This window comes from Pelmatolapia mariae, linkage group LG7 (genome assembly GCF_036321145.2).
Source record: "Pelmatolapia mariae isolate MD_Pm_ZW linkage group LG7, Pm_UMD_F_2, whole genome shotgun sequence".
Taxonomy (NCBI): Eukaryota; Metazoa; Chordata; class Actinopteri; order Cichliformes; family Cichlidae; genus Pelmatolapia; species Pelmatolapia mariae.
Window position 1 is genome coordinate 48,341,003 of NC_086233.1, and position 27,578 is coordinate 48,368,580.

The 27,578-nt window shown below is 42.7% G+C and overlaps 1 protein-coding gene across 8 annotated transcripts; it reads left to right on the forward strand.

Moving 5' to 3' along the window:
* The first annotated feature begins 4,738 nt into the window (after positions 1–4,738).
* LOC134631246 (coiled-coil domain-containing protein 136-like) lies at positions 4,739–25,949 on the forward strand. 8 transcript variants are annotated; one of them, XM_063479388.1, is made up of 10 exons: positions 5,381–5,511; positions 5,663–5,810; positions 12,384–12,701; positions 16,888–16,962; positions 17,521–17,823; positions 18,846–18,963; positions 19,414–19,690; positions 19,774–19,905; positions 21,568–21,680; positions 23,747–25,949. In XM_063479388.1, the coding sequence occupies exons 2-10, from the start codon at positions 5,759–5,761 to the stop codon at positions 23,757–23,759; spliced, it is 1,401 nt and encodes a 466-aa protein (XP_063335458.1). In that variant the 5' UTR covers positions 5,381–5,511; positions 5,663–5,758; the 3' UTR covers positions 23,760–25,949. The 8 variants fall into 8 exon arrangements, 7 of the variants coding, with proteins under 7 accessions (XP_063335464.1, XP_063335458.1, XP_063335459.1 ...); XM_063479389.1 differs by having other exon boundaries at positions 5,666–5,810; XM_063479394.1 differs by lacking the exons at positions 5,381–5,511; positions 5,663–5,810 and adding an exon at positions 4,739–4,829.
* Positions 25,950–27,578: the final 1,629 nt, after the last annotated feature.

A 27,578-nucleotide genomic window follows, 5' to 3' on the forward strand; every position in this document is an offset into this window, starting at 1 on the left:
ACATACACCCAACCACCCACACGTGGAAGCTTAAAAACTGGGATTATGAGCTATATTTTTAGGTATGAATGGAGAGCAATATTTTCCTCCCCAATCTTCCTTCTCCTCTTTATTACGTGGTCTAAAAAGTGGGCGCTTCCCTTTGATGTGAGCCTCTGTCTTGTGTGTATGTGTGTGTTTTTTCCCCATTGTTCTGTCCCTTGTGGCTCCTGGAGCCCGCTGGCCTATTCACTGGGCTCCATAATGAGGTGCTAATTATCACAGGACCTCATCAAGTCTCTTTGGGCCCGCAGCTAAGCCTCCTCCTCACATAGGTTGGCATGGTGACTGTAGGGGACAAGACCTGGAGGAGGCCGCCAAAAAGGACTGCCGCAGCTTCACTCCTGCTTTCTCCTCTAGTGAGGAGGAGGAGTGAGAGGGACACTTTTTTTCACTCGCGGGAAAACAGAGTGGGAAGTGTGTAGATAGAATTAGCTATAAGTACCGCTGTCTTTTTGTTTACGTGCGTTTTATAAAAATGTGGGTGAGTGCGTAGAGTCCGTTCACTTCCAAATAATCCCATAAATAAAAACATAGGGTGGAGTTTACCTAGAGGGCACTGCCAACGTAGGCCTCAATTAATTTGAGTGAGGAGAGCTGAAGGCTTAAGTGATTGCGTAAATCTGGTTCAAATCAAAAGAAAAATATTAGTTTAAGGGTCCTTAATATAGCCTGTTTTACACATAAAAAGAGCACCCACCAAATGTATGTCTATGGTGATTGGTCTGTCAGGGATTTAGGATGGAACATACTTTCTTGGTTGCACTCATTTCCAAACTACACCTAAAGTTGGGAGTATATGTAAACCACTATCAGGTGGCTAGAGCTAGAAATCCCATGCTGCAGCTAATTTCATTGAAAATAAATGCTGAAAACAAAAATCCCCAAATGCAACACTTTTTGGGCTACAGGCCCATCGGACCTCCATTTGAAGCCAAGGGTGGCTCGTTCGTGCATTGACTGAAATTATGGGAAAGTTCTGACCTCTCTGCTAACTTCTTCATTGATTTACGTAGACTGCTCTGGCAGCACTGGGCCCTTCCTATTTCCTGTTTATGGTGTCATGGAAACAGGCCATGTTCCCTTCCTCTGCTTTTGCACTATAACATGAAAATGTAGCCTGCATCTGGAAACGAGCCACAGTGTCATAACAGAGCCAGCGTGAGATCTGCAGCCCACGTGACGCTGCAGTGTCTAAAACCAGAATTAGAACCTCCAGCAATGAATTCATAGAAATAGAAAGTTCCAGATTTATGGAGGCATTTATCATCAAGGTCTTCATATAAATCTCCTCTTAAAATGCCCTAATTCAAAGGCACTTCCAATTTCCTTTAGTTGCTAAGCAACCATAGAGCGCCACAGTGATGCTTGGAGTTAAAGGCTGGCAGCCCAGTGGTGTAAAGTCGATTGTGGGGGTGAATCACTGTCTTTTATGGCTCTGAGGTTCCATTACACGGCCTGCAGACAATGACAATGATACACTGTCACTGCAGAGTAATTATACGTCCTGTTGATCCCTCTGGTGTATCCGCAAGCAAATTATGCCAGCTCAATGGCTGTAGTGGGGTTTCTGCTGGTTGACCAGTGCCGCAGGAGCAGCAGTTGGTCATTATGAGCATTTTTGAGAAATTTAACAAGCTGTTGGGCAGTTGCTAGATCTGTGAAAACAACAAGAAAGTGGTTTTTTGATAGTGTGTTTAATTTGCCATCAGTGCTTGCAAAGTTCCTTTTAAGGTCGGCATGACACTTGAGATAGCTCTTCTCGACCCAGCTGCGTCTGTGTTAGGTTTATTTTGGTCTGTGATTTAACTGCTGTTAAAAATGTGCTTTGGACCCATTTTGACTCCCACCCTGTAACTCCAAACAATGTCTTTACTTTAAATAAATGAGTGAATTTTAACTGAAATTTCTTATTTGCACTTCTTGCCCAAATGCTGAAGAGTATTTGTACATAGGTAATTAATTTTATAATGTGTGCTTGATTTGTTTTTAATACTTCTGCAAGTCTAGACTCATCAGACTGTTATTGTTGATATTGTGATGATTATTTCACCAGATGTGTGATGTGGTTCCAAGCGTTTGTGTGGGCAAGAACAGTGTAAAGGCTTCGCTGGCAACAGACCACCATGTCTGAGATTTCTGGAGTGATACACTGGATGGAGTGAAAGGCTCTTATCCATACTAATAAAATCAGTAGTCCTATAACTGTGTAGCAAATGGGGCTTATGAGTGTAACATGGAATTGGATCCACATCTTATAACACTTAATGTAAATATTGTGCACGAGTACTCTTGACTTGACTAATAAATATAATGGCCATTTATAGTGACATTTTCTGAGTTTATTGCCTATATATTCACTAAAGTTGTAAAAAATGCAAATCTATAGCCTTCTAAAATACAGTTTCAACTTCAAATTATGGCTCTATACTATCCTTGGTACCCTGTTAAGTAAGTATAACTTACTCCTCTTAAGTTGAGGTTACTTTTTCTTTGAGTCATGAATTTTGCATTTTCTTTTTTTAATGTAAAGCCAGCTCATTAAATTTTACAGTGTAGTCCTCTAGTGCTCGGTGCATTGCGGTATACAGTGTTTCAGCTTACAGTGCTGGTGAAAAACATCTACATGCCCCAGATCTGCTCACTGTTTAATGTTATTTACCTGGCCACCTCTAAAGCTGGTTTTAAAGGTATAGAAGCATCCAATGGAAGCATTAGCAGATTTTCAATAACGTGTGGTTTGTCTTTACTTTCTAGCTTCACCACTAATCACCTCTTTGTATTTTGCACTACCAAAGCAGCACCCAGCTGGCAAATAAAATGAGTGACTGTTAAACAGGGCAGTACTTAGTGCGTAATCTATTAAGAAGTGTCCACCAGTTAAGGACCTCATTTATGCTACAGCCTCATGGTTGTGTGGAGGGGGGAACAAAGGTTACAGACACACGTCATTACAAATCACAAGTGTTAATTGCTGAAAACAGTAGGATTTTTTTCTCCGGGGACCACAGCTGTGTACGTATGTTTATGGAAATTTTGCAGCAAATCAAATGAGTTGGTAGTGAGACATATACTCTCAGTCATTGCATGAATTCTTCATGTTGTTATGTACATTTTTATGTAAATCCTTTGTCAACGCTCGTATTCAGCTGCTACGCTAATGCAATATGCTTAATGTGATGCCAGATATGAGGAATAGTATGAAATAAGGGGCTTCTGGACGTGTGTGTGTGTGCATGTTTGTGCGTATCTGTTCATTTGCTTCATGCCAAATATAGGCTCGCATTCCTGACGTCTGCACTGTGGCTGTGGGCACAGTAACTTGTTGAATCTGGACAAGACAAAGACCACAGTCTGAGCAGATTGGACAGATTCCCTTCATGTGACCTCACACTCTGTGGGACTGCTCTCTGCAGCAGAACAAACAACTCATCTCTAACAGTTTCACTGCAGGACGACCAGATCTTGATCAACAGGCACTCGTAAAGACATTTGCTGCTATAAAATGCTCGCGATTTCCCACAAAACAACATTTCTGAGTGATTTTTAAGCTTCTAACAGTGCAGCAGTCAGCGCTATCCTCACTGTAGCTTCATGGCTGAGTATGTGGGGCCTGTGGAGAGGCAGGTACATGACATCGATCTGGTTCAACTTTCTACTAAAAATATTTTGACCAAGGTTTGACAGTATCTGCATTTCCTCTTTGGCACTTCTACTTTGCAGCCCGGCTGCTTCTGCCACACTAGAGTGACACTCGTGGATTGAAGCCAGACATTGTCAGCTCATTATCAACACTCTGTCATGTGTTGTCAGCCTGCGCTTTCCACAGCTCTCCCTTCCTGTGTATGTGTATGTGTCTGTGTGGGGGGTGTTATTGTGTGTGGTGAGGAGACTGTGGGATGACTTAAGAGCTGAAAGATGTCTCCCTGCTCAGGCTCCTTGTCTGAGGATTAAGGCTGCCCGAGAAAAGCTGCACAAGGAAGTAAAGGAAGTGCTTACAAGGAGACATCGGCCTTTTCCAGGTTTTGTTTTTTTCTTCCTATCCCTTGTTTTGTGTTGTCGACCTCTCAGAAATCACTTGCTGTTCATTACAGATACAAACAACAGGAACATGCTACTACTCAGACACAGGTTTTCTGCTTCCTTCTATTTCCGTTCCACTACAGTTTTTTGTGCCTTTTTTTAAACACATTTCCTCTTTCAGATGCTGCCAGATTGCACATGAGAGCGCATGTGTCAAACGTTGTGTGTGCATCTTCTGTCTGCAAAGCACTTCCTGGTTCCTGACAGTGCAGTGTTAGAAATATCCCCCTCCTGGGCCAGCGAACGGTTAAACTTGGCCCCCCATTCCTTTCCTCTTCTTTCTCTCTCTCTCTCTCTGTCTGCTGACATATTTTCAGACTTTCACGCCACACCTCAAATCTCTGGCTCCTTACTGCACAGAAGTTGCCAGATGTGATAGCAGCTGAAACTGAGTGTGAGAAAGTGTGTGTGTGTGAGAGAGAAACTGTGTATATGGGTGGTGGTGGGGGGCTGGAAGACAGACGGAGAGACAAAAAAAATCTGTGTGTGTGAAAGTTGTGATGAAAATGGAGCGAGTGGTGTTATGGTTGAGATGATGTATATATTTATAGCATAAGTGCCACTGTTCATTAGCAGCGAGCGAGAGAGAGAGAGTCAGCAAGGGGAGGGGAGGAAATGAACAATGGAGGGGAAATGATCAGTAATCTGCGACGCTAGCTGTCAGCCTCCACTGCAACAGCCTGTCTGGATTCTGGATCTCATTATAGGTAAATTCATTTGGCTTTGGGGCCAAAATATGCTCAAGTAATTGAGAGAGACAGAGAGAGTTTATGTGAGTGTAAATGTGTGTACAAAAAAGGGAAGCACGGGTCAGTGTTTTATTGTAAGTAGGATTTGCATATATCTTGGTTCTGTGATTGTCTGAACTACTTTTAATGCATTGCCAGTGATGCCTTTCACATTACCTGTTATTAGGGCTTCTAAAAATGAAGCACCAAGATTCCAACTAAAGCTAACATTTAGCAATCTAGTCTAAAGCATCACCACACACATTTGGACCTATGAAAAGATTTTTGAAAAAAGGGGCCTTGGTGATCATTGTTGTCCGTGTTTGTGCGTCGATCTGCGTCCCAGCCTCGATGATCATGAATCCGTAAACAAATGTAAAAAGTCAGCAAATGCAAAAGTGGCACAAGTGGAGGCACTGGTGAGAAGGACGGTGCAGAAAAAAAGGAGTGCAAACATAGTAAACAGAGTGGAGCCTGAAGGGAGAGAGAGCATGTGAAAAACAGAGAGAGAGAGGGCTGTGTCGGGGAGACGGAGCTTGCCATCTGGAAAACAGCATCTTTCCCTCCGCTCTGCTCCTCCCCTCTTCTTCCCTCTCGGCATCTCTCCCACGCTCCAGAGCCCAGCCTTCAGCTCCCCGGATCCTTCCCAAACTCTCCCGAGGTACAGGCGGTTTGTGTGTGCATGCGCGCGTGTGTTTGCGTGTGCTAAGTTTGTGAGATTTGAAGCCTGCGCGCGCGCGTGCTGTACGAGTACTTGACACCGCGATCAGTACTTTCCGTGTGTTTGTCTCCCTCCTCTCCTCTCCGCGCAGCAGCAGCGGCAGCTGAGGTGGGCGTGCGGACCCTCTGACCCTCTCTCGCCCACTCTTCCTCCGTCTCTCCCTCTTCGCAGCAGCGACAGGGGGGCTATGGATGGACTGCGTTTACCTCCACTCATAGAGGAGGCTTTGGACTCCACAGGTCTGTGTGCTGCTGTGTTCTCAGTGTGTGTTCATCTGCGACTCCGCGTAGCTGGATACAGCCGTGTGGCTGTGTTTTGCACTACAGATTCTATAGACAGCGATCAGCCGGGGAAAAAGGTAGAGGGTTAATGTTTATCTCTCTCTCTCTTTTCTTTTTCTTTTTTCAAAGAAAGAGCATGCTCTCTAAAAGTGAGTGATGTAAAGTGGGCAGGATGTGGAACGGGAGAAGGGTGGTCTGGTGTCGAGGTGTTTACTGTGGGAGCGTTTCTAAAGAGCTGCAGTCGAGCTGACAGACTGAGTGAGTGAGTGAGTGAGTGGACAGCACTGTAAGGTACGGCATCTGTGGACGTTTGATGGAGGCGACACGCTGCCAGGTAACGATTTGCTGGCAGCCAAAGGCAGGAAATAATTTAGGCCTAGCGTTTAGCACTGTTGAATTTGTTGCATATGTTATCCCGATGGAGAACTGATGGAATCTGGAGTCATACAGAGCTGGGTGTTATTTTTGTTAAAGATTGAATCTCTCTCATGTTTTACACAGATTATCATCTGCGAAGGAATGAGACGTGCTTATAGTGCAAATAGTGGCTTGGAGCAGATGAGCAGCTTGCTTGGTAACTTCGTTCCACTGAAAGTTGCTGCATGACAGCGAACACAATGCATCTTTATTTTATGTTTTCGCCTCAGATAGAATTAGTACTGTTCAACTATGCAGAGAAGAATGTGTGGTATTTCTCTCGCTCTTTCCATGATTCACAATGAGGAAGAAGTATGTGTTTTGCAGACAGAGTGGCCCTGTGTGTGTGTGTGTGTGTGTGTGCACGCTGAAAGGAGGATGTTTATTGGTGTGGAGGGGCTCGGAGAAACAGACACACACACAGGTCAGCAGTTTGCTCAGAGTCAGGTTTCCTTTTCCTCTGTTAATGTCCTAAAAGTGAACTTTCAGGAGCAAGGACTGGGTGGCTCATCTCTTTTAATATGCTCGCCATAGATGCCCGTAGACTTATCGAACCACTTGCATTTGTGAGCACTTTTGTTTATTACATTTGTTGTGCTGAAGCCTGACCGCCGTAATGCGGATGCTGTCTCAGGAGAAATCCTTCCTTACCTAACAAGCTTGTTCCTGTTATCTATCCTGTTAACTCCAGGGACTCACTTATTTTTTTCTTTCATCACAACCTGAAGCATGTTTTTAAAGCTGGGAATTCAGTGCTCGTGATGGCAAACATTGAGCTTATGGTGGTGTCAGTCCTGACTTCTGGAGCATAAAAAGAACTAGAAAGTGGATTGAGCTGAGTTTATAACTGATATCGTTTTGAATTATGTAACTTTGGGGGATCTAAAGGGATTTAAGTGCATTTTTTTCTACCCTGGCTGAGGTCAGCCCTAACTCTCGGCATAAGTCAGGGTTCTTAAAAAAAGCAATTTTATTAAAAATCAGCAGCATTTTTCTGGTTTTTGCACTTTTGCTGAGGATTAATTCTACACTGCCTTGCCACATCTTCCAACAGAGAATGCAGATGCTCCTGTGCAAACACACGCTGCCGCCGAGCAAGATCATCACAGGCACATCTGACATTTACAAGGTGTCTGCATACGATGGCCACCATATTGTTCCTCCCTCCCACTTGCACGAGCTGCCGAACACTTCTCTCTCAATCCTTCTCTCAGCTTTTCCCACTCAGTATCTCGTCCCCCTCTTTCAGATGGAATCCTTTGCTCTCTTCAGCGCCCACACACCCTCCAACACACACACACACACACACACACACACACACACACACACACACACACACACACACACACACACGCACAGACACACAAACCTTTTGCACCTGCCAGCGCGTCAGCCCACGCAGCATTTCTCTCCTGTTCTTTCCCTCCATTCCCTCATCTTCTCTCCAGTGTTGTGCCCTCATGCTGCAAAAATTCACATCAGCAGTGATACTCCCCAAAGGTACACAAACAGAATTTCTCTCAGCTCTCCGGAACTAATAAACAGCAAAGTTGCTGCCTTGGACAAACTTTGTAGATGTGGGAGCTGCTTAGACCTTTGAGAAAAACAAAAAAACAAAAAGCCAAGAACAACAAACGAAAACAAATCTCGCATGCTTTTCTGCCCTCAAGTATCCCTGGTCCCTGTTTCTCACTGTCACATGTTCCCCCCACCCACTTCTCTGGTCTCTCCCACCAGACTTAAGTGCTTCATTTAAAAAAATAGGGGGAAAAAGGGCTCTTAAGGCACTCTGGCTAAACCGAGTGTGCCATGTGTTCTTTATTCTTACTCGGCTGTATAATGGAAAAATTCTTATAACTTTCAAGTGAATAGAGAAGGTTCACGAACTCCCGCAGCTCCTTCCTTCAGCCCCCCTCCCGCCCCCATGGCTTTAACTTTTCGTTTCCCTCGCAGAAATGCTTGGCATTGTCAGCCTATCATTAGTGCACCCTTCCTCACGCTCTGGATTTATCTTTTTTGCATTTTGGCAGCTACACAGTGAGCTGTGGTATCCCCTATTTTTTTTTTTAAGTAAGACCTAAGTGATAAAAAAAAACCCTTTCCATAGAGATTGCTTTGCTGGGGGTGGTGGTTTGGGGGGAGGGTTAATTTGTGATGAAATGGGTTATAACTGCATGACTTGTTTTCCTGTGTTCTTCTTCTGATGCTATTCATATCCCTTAATGGAATAGCTATGCAACAAGCTTATGCACACACTGCACCACCCCAGATTCGTATTGAAAAAACAAAACAAAAAACACACATTCCCTGAATAAATCACCTACAGCGTGCACACACTGACACAGATTTTGTGCGTGCTCATCTAATGAGGCCAAATTATAGCACATCCTGCGATGCTTTTCTATTCCATTGACCCACTTTCCCTTATTCCCCTTTGAAAGCGCAGATACGAATTTTCCATTTAAATAACAGAACGGCTGATTAAGTCGCTTCAACTTTCTTTTCTTCTCCTGCTGCTGTTGTTCCTCACTCTCCCTGGACTTTTCAGCCTCTGAAGTGCAGTACAGAGAGAGAGCGAGGGAAAGAGATAAACTCACTTTAACCTCACGAGACCTCCACCTCTGTCGCTTGCTGCTCATCTGGAGCCGGTGAGTCTCCACGCAGCTTGAAAGCAGTGCATCTCATATGATGGTGACGTCACCACGTGGGCTTCGTGACGGTGCACCTGATACAGTTGCACAGACTCTTCTCTGGGGGGGTAAAGCAAAGGTTTCTATGGAAAGCAAAGCAGTGGACAAAAATACAGCTTTATCACCATGGTGATTCTCTATATGTTGAAGCTCTGGGTTGTTGGTGTGCTGACCAAGGGTGCATGGTGGATGTGGAGATGTGTGGGGTTAACGTCTTAAATCTTTCTCCTTCCTTGTGTGTCTCTAATTGTTTTTTTCCCCTGTTTCCCTTTCACATATGCTCCTACGGTGGCTCCTTGTTATTTCAGCTCCCCCTCCCTCCTCTGTATTATGTGTTGCTGAGGAAGTGTGCCAGTGCAGGGAAAAAGCTACAACATCAGAGCAGGGCTGATTTCAAAGCTGGGGTAGGAGGGGGTGTTGTGCATTATGCATGGACTCCTACGCGTAGATTCGTCACACACTCGCACACACACACACGCACGCACGCACACACACACACACACACACACACACACACACACACACACACACACACACACACACACACACACACATCACAGACATATATGATCATAAATACAGTATGTTGTGTATATAGACTCATCAGAAGTGGGGATCTCACTACACATGTTTGCGTGCTCATATTCTATGTATTTACACACATGCAAAACCAAAGAGAAGTGGTCGCTAGTGGCGTGTATTCATATGCAAATGCAAACTCTTGGGGCATATGCACAAATGAACCACTGACACCGCGGCACACACCTGTTTGCTCAGTCACAACACACCCAGGACACGACACCCGTAGACAGCCTCCTCCAGCGCCGCCTTTCAGCGAGCAGTCGTTTCTTTTATTGGCTGATTTGACTCCAGATGTTCCTAACTACCTAACTAGCAGTCAATTCATTTAACTAGCAGCAATAGGGAGAGACTCTCTTAAATTCTCTCGAAAGCACTTTGCTCCACATTCCCTATTATATTACACCTGATTGCACGAAGCGGTATCATTAAAGATAAAGACTGTAAAAAAAAGTGAGCGCATAAATGCTGTTTTTCCCAGTAAATTCCTGTCTACTTAATTAGTCTGCGCGGCTGAGCTTCAGATTTCGCTGCTCGATGGACGCGCGCTCTTCTCTGCGAGCCCGTCCCTCACCCACCCCTCTGCTGGCTAAAAATCCCCGCTCTGCTCTTTAATTTTGCAAAGTGCAATTTTCATTATGCTCCACACTCCATCGCAGAACGCCAAATCAGAAGCAAAACAAAAAGGCTCGTGTTGACACATTAAATGTTTGAATTAAATCTCAGGCAGCCTTTCTGAGATGCTGACAAAGACTACTTGGCTCTGCCTGTTGCCTCTCTTCTAAAGTGGCACAGTGTGTATACCAACATACTCAGAGTGCTGTGCTGCAGTGTGATTATGAAAGAATGTGTTGTGCATAGATAAAAGCCGTCCTCTCCCCGGAGCTGTTGCACTGCTCCTGAGATGACTCCGCTGTCCGTCGCCTGCTCTTGTATGCGCGCGGCGTCCATGTCTAATGCAATCCCAGCGTGACTAAAAGAAAAAATCAAGCACAGTGGAGTGAGCACAGGTGTCACTGCAGCTGATTTGGCTGCACAATGTGCTCGACATTCACCCACAAGGTGAGGAGATTAAGCTTCTTTTAAGAGTGATATGACAAGTAGAAAACTTAGCGAGAACAATGTGAAAGGTGGTGGTAAGGGTTTGCACACGATGCATCATGCAAAGCCAAACTCTTTCTCCTAAGTATACCTAAAACATGTTTCTTTTAAAGTGAGGACAATAATGACCGTCTATACAAAATAGACATTTATAAAAGAAAACACTTGATCCAAAGCCTTTTGGAGTTACCCACCATGAGCTCAGCATATCCTGTAAGAGATTTGGATGTGAGTGATATTCAGCGGGAAGCCTTTTGTCTCTTGATGGCCTTTAGCCGCCCCTGGCTATACAAGCAGCTCCGGCTAAAACTCCCCGCCACAGAGCTCCGGCTCTCTCTTTCTTTATGACTAACTCATTACACCAGCATCAAAGTTTAATGACAAAATAGCCCTGCGCTCATGAAACCTCTCGCATGCCTCTCAGGGGCCGCATTGTTTAAATTAACATCATTATGAGACAGGAAGGAATAAGGCTGTCACAGATGCATGATAAAATATGCTGTGATGGACACGGTTACATCTAGCGAGCAGAGAAAAAGAAAGAAAAAATAATTATCACAAGAACCGGAAGCATCCCCAGAGCAGAGATTACACCGGTGAGCATCGCTCTTAATTAGGGTAGATCTTTAGTTAATGCTTTATTCCGTCCCCTGCTGCAGCCTTCTTCTCTTTTCTCATCACGTCTCTCCATCTTCTGTCCCTCAGTGAACACCATTCCCCCTCTCCCATCCTCACATTGCTTTCTGAGTACAAACAGCAATTTTTGGCCACTTGGAGACCACTCAGACATGAATGCGCAGTACTACATATTGATTTATTTCTGAGAAGGACTTGACCCAGGAGGGCTTGCTGTTGAGAAGTGAGAGTGAAAGGATATTATGTCAGTGTGTGTTTGTGTGTGTGTAATGCAAGCAAAACTGCCAGGGATACCTTCTCTTCTGAACTGCTCTGACTTTGTCTCAGTAGCTGCAGCGAGACAAAGAGCTATAATGCAAAATCAAGTTCACTCTTATTGGTCTGCCTCATATATAATGTCTCATTTTTGGTTTTAGAGCTTCTGATGGGGCCTGAGCTTATTAATGAGCAAAATCTTTTAAGAAGAAGGCAAACATGTGACACAAGATCATGTGAAAGAGCTGTGTGTCACATCTCTCTTACTATGACTGGTAGCTCTGTTGTTGTGGACTTTGAGGTGCATTGCTGAGTGGTGAGTCATAACGATTGCTTCACCTCCCCACTTCTGTTTCCGCATTGTGTCAGCTAACCTGCTCCACCTGCTGGCCAAACATTTAAATCCACAGTGCGGATACAAGGATGCGTGTGCCATAACACACAAAGCTTTGAAATGCGGTGAATAAAGAGAAATATGTTGCGTGTGAATGCTGCTACATTAACGTCTGCTTATTACAAAATTCTGACATTTTAAGGCACGTGTGATTTTCTTCCTTTAATCAGTGGAATCACTAAAGAAAAAGGATTGTGTCCTGGAGTTAATCACAAAAGAGGATTTTCAGTTATATTGTCTGATTGAACAGCTATGCTTAAATCAGAGTGAACAGGATGTGATGTACAAAGAAGTCGGTGCCACTTTAATCACAAGATGGTGCTGTTGATTCGGGGGAGAAGAGACCATTTGCTCTGCAGCCAAGCGTGACTGAGTTTTTAGGCGATGACAGATGGGTTTGTCACCTGTAAGGCTCTCCATCCCTTTTCCTTCTCGTAATGTCTGCCATCTCTCTACCAGATGACCCCTGTGATCTGAAAGCCGAGAGCAGCCCCAACATGGACAACGAGATAACCGCCAAGGAGCGAGGAGTCCTGGAGGAGAACAACGAGAAAGAGGAGATGGACCAGGAGAGATCTCAGGAGGAAGAGGGGGAAGAAAAGAAACTGAAAGAGGAGGAAGGTGAAGGGGAGGAGAAGAGGAAGAAGGAGCAAGAGCCGCTGACTGAGGAGCAGGAGCTGGAGGAGCTCAGGGCGCAGGTGCTGCAGCTGCTGCTGGAGCTGGAGGAGGCCAGAGAGACCTCCAACAAACATCAAGAGAGCTTCCACGAGCTGCAAGGTGAGAACTCTAGCCTTGAATACCTCTAGGACTGTATCCCTAAACTGTACTATGTATTCATTATTTAATAACTTTAATTATTAATTTATTAACATTAACATTAAATCATCTCCCATAAAAATGAATGGAAATGCACTAATCATCCATCAACATGCATTAATTCTGTAACATTTTTTCTGGCAATTATAGATTATGCTGACTGCCATGATAGTCCCTGTTCTAACATTTTTATCTGTCATGTTCAGTCACAACTGGAATCGGTAACAAAAGCTGTACAAAACACATGTCACATTTTAACACATGTAGGTAATAAAACACAAAAAGCCGGGCCTCTTTCACCGATTTCTCTTCATGATATCATTTTTCCTCCTTTTAATTCTGGGACAGCTTTGCAAAAAGCAATGCTACACCAAGCGCTTTGCTTAGAAATTAATCTACATTTTGCAATTAACCATCATTTTTCAAATCTGCAAATTATTTGCCAGCGCCGCTCCCAAATCGCATTTACAAAAGCAATAACCCTGGGCTTTCATTCGTTACATTTCCAACACATGCATATTCAGTGAGTGGAAAAGAAAAATAATGGAAATAGCTCAGACCAACAAGCAAAGTTGAAAAAGAAAAAACCTTTTCATTTAATTGCGGGTAAATTTTCTGTGAGCTAAAAACGCTACATAACATTTTTTACTAACCTTATTTTTGGCCTTTCCCTCGCTGTGAAAAAAACTCCATTTGTGCTGTAAGACGTCATGATTATAAAATTCCTGTTACAATCTCAGCCTGAATTTTCTTCAGAGTACTTTTACATAAATGTTTACACTATTTTCCCCCTATTTCTACACTGATCAGTAGAAAAAAACCCTCTCTTAACTTTGTACCTGAGGCATCCTTGTGAAATTTTGTTAGATACATATATAGAAGGCGAACAGTTTATATGTGGTTACTGACAGTCTGTTGCTCATAGTCATTAAAAAGAGCATAACCTCATACCTTAGAAATGATGAGCATAATGTTCAGAGACACTAGAAGTGACTAAGGCCTTGAGTATGAGGTTACACTGAGCTCAGTGTGTGTGTGCGTTTATGAGTGTGTGCATTTAACAGTGTGTCATTCTTAGAGACATGGCATGGTGAGCTCAGCAGTTTGTCTGGCAGCGGGGGGAACCATTCCTCAGACAACTGCGCTCACACTGCGGGAAGTTTCTAGACCGAGTGTCCTAGACCTCAACCAGAATTCAGTATTGGTCGAGACCCTCTGGGAACAGTCAGCTGTTCGGTGCGTTGGCAGCTGATGCATGCAGATGCGGTTGTCTCGGTTTCGGGTTTCTACCCCCACACCAGTAATGATGTAGCTTGATGAATGGATTAATCTGAGGGTGTTGAAAACCAAATTTAAAATGGAAAAAGTTATAAATAATATTGAGAACACTCTACTAACTGTAGCTTAAACATTATGAAAATAAAAAATGAGATGCTATATGCATGGAAGTGGCACTGTGAGGTGATACTGAACAGCTGATGTTTAGCAAGTACATTGTTTACGAATTTCACGAGCTTGGTCAAGAACATTCTGGGAAGCGACTGGTGAGTTTGGTGAAATGGCACAATGGCCTGTTATGGAGAGCTTCCTGTGTAGTCAGTGGTTATCTGTCTTTTTTAAGAAGTCACCCTCCGTTGAGAGAGGCCCAGTGCAGATAGATGAGACCTAAGTGACCCCAACCCTCTAAGAAGAGGCCAGCCCTTATCTTAGCTATAGCCAATCACTGGCTTGCTCCTCATTTCAAGCTTAAAGTTGGCTTATCACAGTCTTTTCCATTTGGTATGCTAGTTTAACCAAACAAAATGTCACAATGCTAAGCTCCCTGTTTAAACACAAAACAGGTTATATTGTTAAAGCTAAATTGAATCAAACACTTCTTTCAGTCACTAAACAGGACATAAGGAAAGCTAAACAGCAAAGCAGCAGGTTACCAAAAAACAGACAGACAATGCCCCCACCCCCCAACAAAATCTCCAGTGACAAATGACAGTTATCCAGCTCCAGTGATAATCACATGGAGTTCAGAGACCAGCACTATCAAGCAGGAATAAGAGTCAGTAAAGAATTTCAGGTTTTAACTGAGTTTTCTGTATTACAAGGATCATTCATAATGAAGTATATTGCCAGGCAACTTACGCTATACCTACCTATCCTATTTTCAAACTTGTACTCGTTGACCTTATATAAAATTTGCAAGCAAGCCTACTTACCAGGTTGAATTATGTGTTTATATTTACTCTCACGCCATTTAATGCAACCGGGTTGCAGCTTAAATAGTAAGGCTAAAACTGGCTTATACAGAAAAGAAGCAGCTACTCATATTTAGGCAGCGTGTGAATTCAGACGTATTTTTAGTCAGATCTTCCCGTGCACATTTTTTCCAACTTTCCTCCCGGCTTTAAATAGATTTTATTCAGGCCGTCTCATGCTTTTCCAGTCTTGCTGACCACCAAATCACTTAGAGTGCATACACATGCTAGTACAGCACTTTTCCTATCACACACACTCACACACCTCTGCTTTGGCTGCAGCAACTGTGCATGTGGCGTGTATGATGAGTTTTGTAATTTTATAGTTTGCTCTTATTTTGTAAAATATTCCTGCGTGCTGCCAGCAGACTGGTCACCTTCTGTCAACGCCGACCTTTTTATCTGAATAGATTGGAAAACCCAGGGTTGATAGCCACCTTTTGCGTGACTGCATAGCAGGAACCCAAACGTTAGGGTAAGCCAGATAATGAAAACATACCCCGGGTCTGTTGATCTTGCTTCATATTACAGACCGCAGGTGTTGGTGATCAGGCGCCTGGAGGGGTGCCGCAGATAGACCTGAAACATTCTTCCAAGCAGTAGCCTGAAGTCAGTGGGCATAACAGGCACTTTACATGTTTAGATTCTTATGCAGGACACAAAACAAAGAAGGAGGCATTTGATCTGCCCGTAGATAACTCACTGCCATTAAGTACACAAGCCACAAGAAGGCTAAGGCGTTCTCCAGCAGATGGTACAGCCCCCACAGAGACCCTGATCTTAGCAACATGGAGTCACCCTGGGATTACACAAAGAGACACAAGCAATTAAGGAATGTGGCAACTTTTCCAAAACACTTGGAGCAACCCACTTGTTTCCAAAAATGTGTAGAAGAAGTTGTACTAATGGAAAGGCGCACCAAACACTGATTTAAAAAAAAACATTTTTTACAATCAAATTGTACTTGTGAAAGTACTTTGTGTGTGTGCATGTTTTTTTTTTTTTACAAGTATCTTAAGTCACTCTTAGTGTTTATAATTTAGCCATCGATCCATTATCTTCCATTATCTTTATTGCGGATTGGGTGGAGCCTATCCCAGCTACCATAGGGGGAGAGGCCGGGTACACCCTGGACAGATCGCCAGTCTGTCGCAGGCCTAACACATAGAGACATCTCACCATTCAGCTTACATTACCCCATGGGTAATTAACCCAATTAACATAAGGGAGGTTTCTTCCTGTTAAAAGGGAGTTTTTCATCCCCACCCTCACCAAGTGCTTGCTCGTAGGGGGTCGTCTGATTTTTGGAGTTTTATCTCTATTATTTTAGGGCCTTGACCTTAGAATTTAAAGCACCTTGAGCCAATTGTTGTGGTTTGGTGCCATGTAAATAAAACTGAATCAAATGGACATATGATTTGATTTAAGAATACGCTCTCGCTATCCTTCTAGCTCCTCTTGCTGCTATATAAAAGCCATCAGTGAATCTGCCTGAAGTATGTGGCAGAAAACATTTGGCATGAGACATACTGATAGGGACCAAAAATAAACAGAAATTCAAAAATAGCAGCAAACCAAAAGCTGTGAAACTGGCAGCCAAAACACTCTGCAATATTTTTCTACTGCTATCTTTTAAGTTTAGAAGAGAATTTTCCAATGAAAAGGATCATTAGGAACTCGCATACCAGAAAGAAAAATCCTGCTAAGCAATATTGATGGTCTGCTCACGTACTGTTCATTGCTTTTAACAGAAGCAGACATACAAAGCTGCTTGTGTCATCCAGTCATGCCTCAAGGTTGAACAGCTTATCAAGTTGTCATCTTTCTTCTTTTGGCCTGCTGCACTTTTTCCCTCTTATCTCACTACCCACTCCTGACTCCCCGTCTCTCCTCTCCAGGTCTGTTGGAGGATGAGCGTCTGGCAAGTGCCCATCAGGCTGAGGCATTCACACGGCAGATCCAGAATCTACAAGGTATCAACACAATATGCCTAAAGATCTCTAAAATAACATTTTATGTCATTTTTTCCCCTTGGATTAAAAAAATCAAAAGTTTTACATCCCTCAGTGCTTAAGGTCTCTGCAGATTTTGATCTTTAAGCTGCTAATTTATTAGCTTGACTTCTGTTTCATGCTACCACTTATGCAGAATTTTTGTTCTCAAAGACAGACAAAGAAAATCAGAAGGGAAAAAAAAGTTTTTTAAAGTTGCGAGGTGGAGAGAACTCTCCATTCCTGAAATGACTAAACTAATAATCCCAACCTGACCCTGAATAAAAAGCATGCCAGTTACCATCAGTTACATCAGCTCCTCTTTCAAACAGCACCCGCACAGACACACACACACAGGCGTATGCAAGTGCACACCAACCACCTACACACACAAACACACACAGGCCCACTACTGCAAAGCCTCAGGTGAGATCATACATATACACCCATACTGACACTGCAGTCTCACCCACACATCTGCCATAAAGAAAACCTAACGTTCTCCTCCTCCTCCTCTTCCTCTTCCCCCGCTTACCACAGCCCAGCTGCGCTCTGTGCAGGAGGAGATGTACAGCCTGGAGGAGGAGAAGGAGAGCGAGCTGGCCGAGGCCCAGGAGGAGCTGCGCACAGCTCAGGAGGAGGTGCTCCTGCTCCAGCAGGCCGCGGAGGAGGCAGCGGCGGAGAGGGAGAACGACATCGCTTCGCTGCAGGAAGAGCTATGTCGCCGGCGGGCCGAGCTGCAGCGCCTAAGTGAAGAAACCCAGGAGTACGAGCTGGAGATAACCACGCTCAGGGCCGAAATCAGCATGAAGAGCCAGCGCAGGGAGGCCGAGAGGAGAGAGGGTGAGGGATGAGGAGGGGGGGAAGAAACAGCTACAGTCAGAGAAGAAGTGACGTTGCATCACGTGTGTCTTATTAGGTTTTTAGTTATTAGGTTCTTAGTTACATTGTAGTCTTACGAGCTTGAGAAAAGAAGGCGACTGGTCATCTTTAAGTTTGTGAATTCAACCCTACTAGGGGTTAAATCCGCCTTTTTTCCCCATCTTAACTCATGTGACGTAGGACATGAGAAGTAGTAGGTCAATGACCACCTCTCACAGGAACAACCCCCAGTAGGGGTTAAATACCTGGGACTCTTCACGTTTTGTTTTAAGAAGTATAGAAGCCTCTTGGATTAGAGGTGAGAACATCTTCACAAACTTAAAAATAAAGTTTTCTTCTTTGTTCAAGCTTTTAAGTTTAGCACAAAAGCCTGTGATCAGTCTTTGCACGAGGATGGTCTCGTTCCCTCACAGCATGTTAGTAAACTGCAGTCAAGAACATCTGTCATTGGCGGGTTCAGTAAATGCTACAAAATAGGATTGCTGGGAGTTGAAAAGGGAGTGACATGTGTGTGTATATTCAGAATACCAGGGACATGAGGTCACGACAGGGAGGGACCCACACTTCCAGCGCATGATGTCACTGCTGGGCTCTGGAGCTGGGTGGGACCGAGGGTGGGGGGAACATCACCCAAAATGCACAAACATTATTGGTGGAAATGGCTTTTCTGCTTCAGTTCTTGCACATACTAAAACATTTGTAAGCCTTAAAGGAACTGCCAGTTGGATTTTGATACCACTGAGACAGAGCTGGCATGGATGTGTCATCCTGCTGCCAATCATTATTCCAGGCTAAGCTAACCAGCTGCTGGCTGTCGCTTCATCTTCAGCAGACAGATATGAGATTGTTCCAAAGCTTCTCGTGCTCTGACAAGAGAGTGGATGACTAAAATTTACGTTTTACTCTATCTGTACTATAAAGATGTGTAGGAGTATACAATGTCGTTTTAGGCATCCTCATCTGTGCCCTTCTTGCTCCGACAGGTGACGTCGACCTGCTAAAGGAGGAGTGCCGTATGCTGAGGGAGGAGTGTCAGACCCTGAAGGAGGACAACAGACGGCTCTCTGAGAGGCTGCAGCTGCTGCAAAGACAGAGGACATGGTGAGAGGTCAATGACTGCTCACTCGTCAGCTGTGCTCACTGGATCAGCTGGAGGGGATACCCTCTGGTATCACTAGATCCCAACACAGCACCGACCACCTGTTTAAGCACTCCAGTGAAGTTGTAGCATGATATGAGATATTACACATAAGCAATTAAGAATCAAGAATGCCTTTGAATTGTAAGGTTGTTCTATGTGATGAGCATTTGCCAATATTGTCTGGCCATTTACTGGGAAATTGAAAAGAATAGTTGTTACTGTGCATGCCTATAGGGTGTAAATATTTTAACTTCAGGTTTAACTGTACGTGTAGCTGAAAAGCAGGTTGACAAAACAGTGTCACCATTTGATATCAACATTTCTAGTATGGGTTAACACATCCTCCTGTTTTTACAATAAGAATTAAAAAATGATAGCAGTTAATTTGGAGCCGCCTTTTGATCTCGCAGCTCTAGCGTCTACCTGTCGCTGAAAGAGGAAGACGCAGGGGAGGGCACAGAGGGAAAGGAGATGGAGACCGGCTCAGATGAGGTCATCACAGAGAGCTACATGACCATGGCCCAGTCTGAGAACTGTCGTCTGGTGGACGCCTCCATCCAGAAGAACATCTCATTCGATGGGAAGCCGATGACGCCGACGAGCTGGACCGGAGGGATCGGGGAGATCTTCTCGCTGAGAGACCAGCTGAAACAGGCTGAGGAGAAGGCCTCACAAGTTCAGAGAGAGGTACAGTGCCCTACTTTGCTAGAAAGTGGCACAGATTTGGTACACATTATTCTTCTGATTCTTTTGGCCTCTGTGTCCTCCAGTGTGAGGGTCTGAAGATGGAGCTGCAGGAGTTGCAGGTACTGTATGACAGCAGTCAGAGGGAGAGGGCAGAGCTGGAGGAGGAGCTGCAGCGCTGCAAGGCAGAGCTGGAGAAGCTGTCGGGGGGGACGCAGGTGAGGAACCACAGAGCTCAAGCCCATCACGGGACAAACTATAATAAACGTATAGTGCTGGCATCAGCAGAGAAACTGATTGAAATACTGTACATCTTTCTGTCATTACTGATAATATATTTAGTTGATATTTATCATTGCTTTCTGAACTTGTTCCCATATTTTGTTTTTAAATGATATGAATTTATTCTAAATGCAATATTCCAGTTACACAATGAAGAAAATGTAAAGTTGTTTTTGTTGTTGTTTGCAGTCACACTATCTACTAACACATAACGAACCTCACATTGCTCCTCACTGTATCCTGTGTCTGTTGAGCCCACTTTTTTTATGTGTCCCATACTGCAGCGATACATGTGTTGATATGAGCTGACCTGGCCTGTCAGCCCATATCAGTATTTACTGTGTGCTTTGGGCTGGGGAACGTTCCCCCCACTGTGTCTGTGTCCTGACTGCTCAGTTAGAGCAATGCTTAAATACTGTTGTTTGACAAAAACACAAAATCTCTAATAAAACGCATTCAGGCGCCTTGGAGCTAATGCACTTTATACCACTGAAGCATATAAGCAGACTTGAGATATTTCTAACACAGTAAATGTAATTAAATTACTTTTTTTTTCTTGTTTAGACTTTTTATTTAATTCCAGACTGGTTTCTCTTCCTTCTAATAAAGTTACATATGAAAAATCAAAATGAAATGAAATGAAACTGAACACAATTCATGCCATATCCATTTAAAGCACGGCTATTCTTACATAATAACTACTTGAAAGCATCCAGCATGGTTTGTACATTGAACTATGAGCTATAACTTCTCAGTTCAATGTATTTTTCATGACCTCTCAGCCTTCCAGGTGCCACTGAATGAAAGCATAGGTTGTGATTTCCATTGCAAAGCTCCCGAGGAATTTGAATGCACTGACGGTAGAACAGTCTGTGCTTTCACCTTCATTGCCATGCAAAGACAGTCGCTACTCTGAAAGTCGAGTATTATCAAGTTTTAAAAAGAGCAGATAAAAACTCAATGAAAAATCTAAACAAAACCTCAGAATTTGGATCATATGTTTGCGATGGTTGAAATCATCCAGTGAAAACAGAACTGTGTTTTGTCTGCAACAGCCATGATGAGATGTCTCCACATCGTGTCAAACTGTCTACCCGTGCCTGTCTCTGATGCTGTCCTTGTTCTCTGAATGTCCATGACCTCTCAGCCTGTATGACGACAAATTTCTTACGACTTACAAACAAATTAACTTCAAAATGAGGATAGAGAGACTAATACACCTTCATATGCTAAGTCCATCCTGCGTGCCTTTCCTTCTTTTTTTTTGCCAGCATGATATCACACGCAGCCAGGAAATGCCACACGGGACTGCTCACGCATACTCACACTGAGTTGATGTTTATGTCACCGTAAAGTTATGCATTGTTTGTTTAATAGGAAATATTAAATCACTCCATCACAGTCCTTCCCCCCGTATATCACAGCCACAGGCCATTTCACACTTAGAATTGAGTGATTTGTGTAGTGTAGTGGTGGTCCATTTGTGCCGTTGTCACACATCCTTATCTGTTTGTTTTATTATTTGGCTACCTCGCTCCATCATTCATTCATCCCCTTCATTGCCATGGTCCTTGTGTTTGTTTCTGTTCCCTCCTCAGAGATTCATCCATCCGTCTGAGCACGCTGTTCTCTCCATCCCCTTCATAGGAATGATTGTAATTGTGGCTGTGGTCTGGTGCTGGTTGTCGGAGCTGGCGTCCCAGAGAGCAAGGTATGGGAGGAGCTTATATCTGTCTGAAGCGTAATGCTACTTATGGTTCTCGCAAAATATACTATGGATTAGTTCACCTAAATTACACAAAAAAAATTAAATAATATGCTAAACGAAAGAAAAACAAGAGCACTCAGAGAGCGTAATCCCCCCTCCCCCAGAATGCAAGGGCTATACTAAAACTTTAAGGTTTTATGATGTCTTATTACAACATGCTGACATCAGCCTGCTTTTATAACAACAACTCTGATGTTTGACCTCAGACAAGGAAGCATTACATATTAAAATGGTGCATTTTATTATCTTTACCCAGATGATTGGAGCAGAACTGGCTGAAATTTTTGGCTTCTATAAGCTGTAAAAACTTAAGATTTTAAGATATATTCATGCGGTATGTCATTTGCAAAACTTTAAGCTGTCATTGTGATGTTGTATTGAAAAAATGAAACATGTTGTACAGCTCTCTCCATGCACTTTCATATTATATCTTACTCATAGTTTCATGAAATTTTTTTCAAGGTCAGCTTTGAAATCCTGGAGTTTCAAAGTGTTTAGCTGGTTCGCTGTGAGCTGTCTGGAGATGGGAGGGTTGCATGTCTAATTTGCTGACAATACGTAATTGGGTCAATAATAAATAAGCCGGTTTTTACGTGTTAGAGTCCTGACTTCAGCTGAGAGAAGGAAGAGGAAGAGCAAGATGTGGAAATAAGGGAGGAGAGAGTGCAATGGTGGAGGAGGAAAAAGACATAATGAAAAAGAGATGATAAAAACAAACATGTACAAATGTTAAATGGTCATATGTAAATATATATATTTGGATATTTGGGATCTTTAAATTAAAACTAACTTGCAAGGAGTACTACATAAAAAGTGATTAGGTGAAATGGCGCTGTCCGTCTTAGCCACTGTACTAAAGATGGCAGGGCTCGAAAAACTACTTAAAACTACTCTCCTTTAGTCATAAATTGTGTAATATAACAACAGTCCACTTAAAAAAATTTGTCAAATCCCTGACAGTTCAGAATGATTGTGCATGGCTAATAAACCACACAGCTGACGAATGATCTTTGGAGGTATCAAAGATGAAAATCAAAGAATACAAGCATGTCCACACCTCGTTATGTTGGGAATCAGGTGTTTTCAGTCCCATTGCAAAGCAAATCTAGCAATGCAGTCTGGCTTTACATTTGTGAAAGAATGGGCCAATCTAAAGAGCGTCTACTGTTAGATATGTAAAGTTACAGAGCAGGGTCAACAACACTCTGCTGACTCAGTAACTGCAGAGCTCCAAACCTCCTCTGGCATTAATGTCAGCACATAAACTGCACCAGGAGCTTCATGGGATGGGTTTCCATGGCCGAGCAGCTCCTGTAGATGTAAAGTGTTGATAGCCTAGTGTTTTTAGTCCATATAGTAAGAGGTAAATATGTTTTTCTGTTATTTTGGTGAACTAATCCTTTATTTGTCAGGAATCTTTGTGTTTAGTTGTTATGGGAGAATATAAACTGAAGAAATTCCAAATACGGCCTTTAAAATCTGAAACACACTGAAAAACAGATAATATGAACCACTGCCGTCTGTGCACCATTTATGAAAGGTCAACATGGGACGGGTGGGCAGTTTGGCAAAACTGAAAAACAAGAAATCTTTGAGCTTCACTGAATGAATAATGTAAAGAAAAAGCTCATCATTTTATTGGGAAATATGATTTACCACTTTCTTGCCAAGATTTAAATGAGAAGATTGTTACCATTTATTTGTGTCAAATGTGAAACTACAGCCAAATGATATTTAGCTTAAATTAGTATTTTTTTTAAAATGTGGTTTGTAAATAGTGAGCTTTGGAGGTGTGAGTTGGTATTTCCCTAACCAATTACCCCCTGATTTGTTTGCACTGACATTAAATCAGTAACAATCTTCTCATCTCAATCTCTGAGAGAACCAAATGTGCCCATTTCCCAAAACGTGGAACTATTCTTTCTATAAGACATCTAGTTTGTATCCTCTATTGGTGACAGTTAACCTCTGCTGACTCCTGACACTCTTCTTTTCATGTCTTCCCTCAGGGGAGTGAGGTAGGTTGGAGCTCCATTGTGACTATCACTGCAGCCACAGCTGTGCTTCTAGTGATGACTAGCTTATTGAGAGCTCTCGTCCGATTCTGACTGGATGGGTAACAACCGCACGGGACGGACGTCTGCTTCAGACCAGCCCTCACGTCTCCTGCCACGTCTATATCGAGTCACCCGGAATGACCTAATTGTGATAGAAGTGACAACTTTGTAGTAGAAACACCTACGGGGAAACCTTTATCTCTAACGAGACGGTACTACATGCACGCACAGGCTGAGAAAGATGCGCCCGGCATCACTCAAGGCTGAAGACGACAATGACAATGAGCTGACCTGCAGACAGTGCACACGAGGACTGTCCTTTAAATGTATGCTAGTGCTGTGTCATTCCTCTTCTGTGTCAGTGAATATGATTTTTTTTCTCTTTTAACAATGTGACAAATTATGTTTTTCAGTAGTATGTACCAAATTGGTTTTAGTTTATTTAACCATTATTTATTTATTTGCTATTTAAACTGTTGTTAATAGGTGTCTCTGATCATAAGGACAAGCGTTTGATTTGGAGTAATGCGCTGAAACCCCCAAAAGTGTACATAGCAGAAAGAATTGTTAACAATCAGTTACTGACCCCCCACCCACCCACCAAAAAAACAATGCAATATATGCATGAACAAAAGTTAACAAGTCTTCATGAATTAGCAGTCTATTATATCTATTATTGTGTTATTTTGCCCTTAAACTAGATATTAGACAGCCTTCATTACAAAGCCCTGTGGTCTGCAAGCACGAGAAGGCTGATTGTGGTCAGCCCCTCTTCACATTCCCCTTAATTTATCAATGAACCAACACACCAGGAGGTTAATGCAGAGCCACTTCACTTTGAAATACCCCAACAATGTGATTTCTTGTTATGTACCAACATAATAAAGCAGCATTAGGAGCAAACCCTGGTGGGAAGGGTCTATGTAGTCATTGTTCGTATACTTTAAGCTAATGCTAATGTCATTGTGAAGGAATTCATGTTCTTTTTTCTCTGTAAGGCTTTAAACTGGCTTTTGAGTGTTTTGTTAGTGATTTTTTAAGGCGACTGCAGATTGTTCAAGGTACACAGTGCGAGAATGTCGACCTTCAGCTTTACCTACTACATGCTTTATGGGGGGAAAAACCCCTGCAGATCTGATTACTACCAGTTGATATCCAGATATTGACAGATTATAACACTGATGCAGTGAAATGAGCGAGCACAGCTATTTCCGAAGGCATTACAGACGCAGTTATGGGTCCAAAATATGTAAATAAGAAAGTGTCAGAAAGAGTTAGGCTAAGCATCAGTTAGGAAAAACGTATGTATCTATGGCAGGACTCTGTTTACATTTGTGATATATGTTATTTCCTTGGTAAAAAATCTTTTGGAACTGAAAACGGCATGCTAGAAAAACATAGAAGCACAAATATATAATTTATGTTGTTTATGTGGATTCTTTGTATTTCATGTATATAGATGTGACATATAGTACTATGGGAGAGATATTTCTTAAATCCATTTGTACTAGCTTTGTAGAAAGTCTACTCTATTTTGAAAGAGCATCGTATATTTGATAGCCAAAATATATGTCATTTTAATGTTCATTATTTATGGTGAGGTCATTCAGGAGGATTGATAGCATCGCTTACCATTTTCAGTACCTCCATGTCTAGAGGTGGTGTAGCTGTTGCATGCGTTTAGATTGCAGTTGACCGTAGGTGCCAGAAAGTGCAATATGACTCCTGTTTCTTCAAACCTGTTGAGTTTCAGAAACGTATTGGAAGTTTTTTCTGAAGCCTCAACCTTCATTAGCAATGCCTGACAATTTTTATTTCTGCATATGCACATAGGCTAAGAAAACCGAAAATGTGCCGCTGGACTGCAAATGTTGTCAGTGTCTGTTGGATCAATCGTACAATAGAAATGGAATTCCCATTACTTGCATTAGTATAGAATACTGTCTGATTTGATTCATGTGTCACTCACTCTGAGTTTCCTTCATGAATACTGACTTTTATTATAGTTTCACGAGCTTCTGTAACTGCAGTGTTTCTCGGCTTACTACTTTACATTTGGATAGCATTGTTGTTTTCAATATAGTTGTGGCTATTTTGTTACCCGGAGGTCTATTTTGCACTGTACACGACTTAGAAAATAAATATACCCGACCCACATGATGTCTGAGAGCTTTATTTTTTCCTGGGTGGTGGCCTCACCCGGCATCAGTCACAAGGTTTAAAGGTCTTACGGAATCCCATTCATGAAAACATAAGTACAGCCTGAGTAAGAGCAGTCTCTCTGGTGGCGTCACATTACATGGGTTGTATGGATATTAATAAACTTCCTTCCAACGGCGTGACATAAGCTGACAGACATGGCTTCCTTACAGATGGCACAGAGGTTACACTCATGACTCCACTGCCACAGCTCATGGTTTACTGAGTTTGAGTGCATCCAATTATCTAAAAGTAGCCTACATGTGCAGCTCTATAGAAAACTAGTGCCGGTAAAACCCTTTGCTGCACGGCTATCTTTCACTTTTGGTTCACATGAAATTACTTTTCCAAGTTTCAAAATATTTCACTTTGGATTGTGAACCAGGTTTCTATTTTGCTCTGTCTCAGAGTTAGGGCTAAAGATTTTTTTTTTAAAGTGTCAGATCCAGCAAAATCTAATCAGCTGGCCTTTGGCCTCAGGCCTATCTGTCCTGCAAATTCACCCCAAATCCCTTATTAAATATTTAATATATTCACCTGACAGACTAACAGGGAAAAGCTAATTAAAAAAGGTAGACCGCTGACTGTGATAGCAGCCATGGGCAATCTGGTGGAGATATAATGCCAACTCAACAGAGTCCAGGTCAACAGATCTTGCTCCGTGTTACGGTTCTTGCTTGAGTTTAGTTATTCACCATTCTTTATAGTTCATTATAAAGATGGGAGCTGGAGTTGAACAAAAATAAGACACTTTATACCAACTAATTAAAAGATACCATTGTAGAATTTGAATATTTGCAATGTTTTTAGTGATTAAAATCTAGAATAGTGCTCTGTTTTTTCTGTAAATCCTGATTCATTATTTAATTTTATTAAAAAATTGATATTATGATTTGATTCTGTGTAAATATTCAGTGATTTTGTAATTTGTGCAAATATATATTTTTTAAAAAAGATTATAGTTGAAGTATTAGTTCACTGTGCCTGCCTTAAACCCACTGACACAACTTTTCTGTACAATATTCTGGATAAAGCTTAAAAGGATTTGCATTTCTCCTGCAGTGCTATGGTCCTCCATAGATGTAGCCGAGTAAAGTAACACTCCAGTGTCTCAGGGACACCTTGCTTCCATCATAAAGGAGAGAAATCCTCTGTTCAGAAAAAAACAAACTCACTTTGGCGTGCTTCGTGGTCAGGCCTGAGAGGTCCTGACAGGCTCTGACTCTTTCAGCTGCAAGAAAATGTAAAATTTACAGTAACTTCACAACATCTGTCATTTATATGAAGCGCTGGAACAGGTCATTGTTGAGTGGAACAACAGTGTTAAAAGGTATCTTACTAGCAGGTGGGAGATCACCATGGGCACCCCTTGCTGTGTCCATACTGAGTTTCTTGTGAATGCCATCTGCATGTGTCACGGTTATACTTACCTCCCACTACTTCATCAAGGCTGGTGCTGGCATCTGGTGTCACTGCCATGTCAGTGCTGAGTCACAGCACCACCACAATCCTTGAAGCCGCTGCAAGCCTGGTGTTTATTCTGACCTACTCATTTAGAATACAGATAATCAATTTTTCAGTGAGC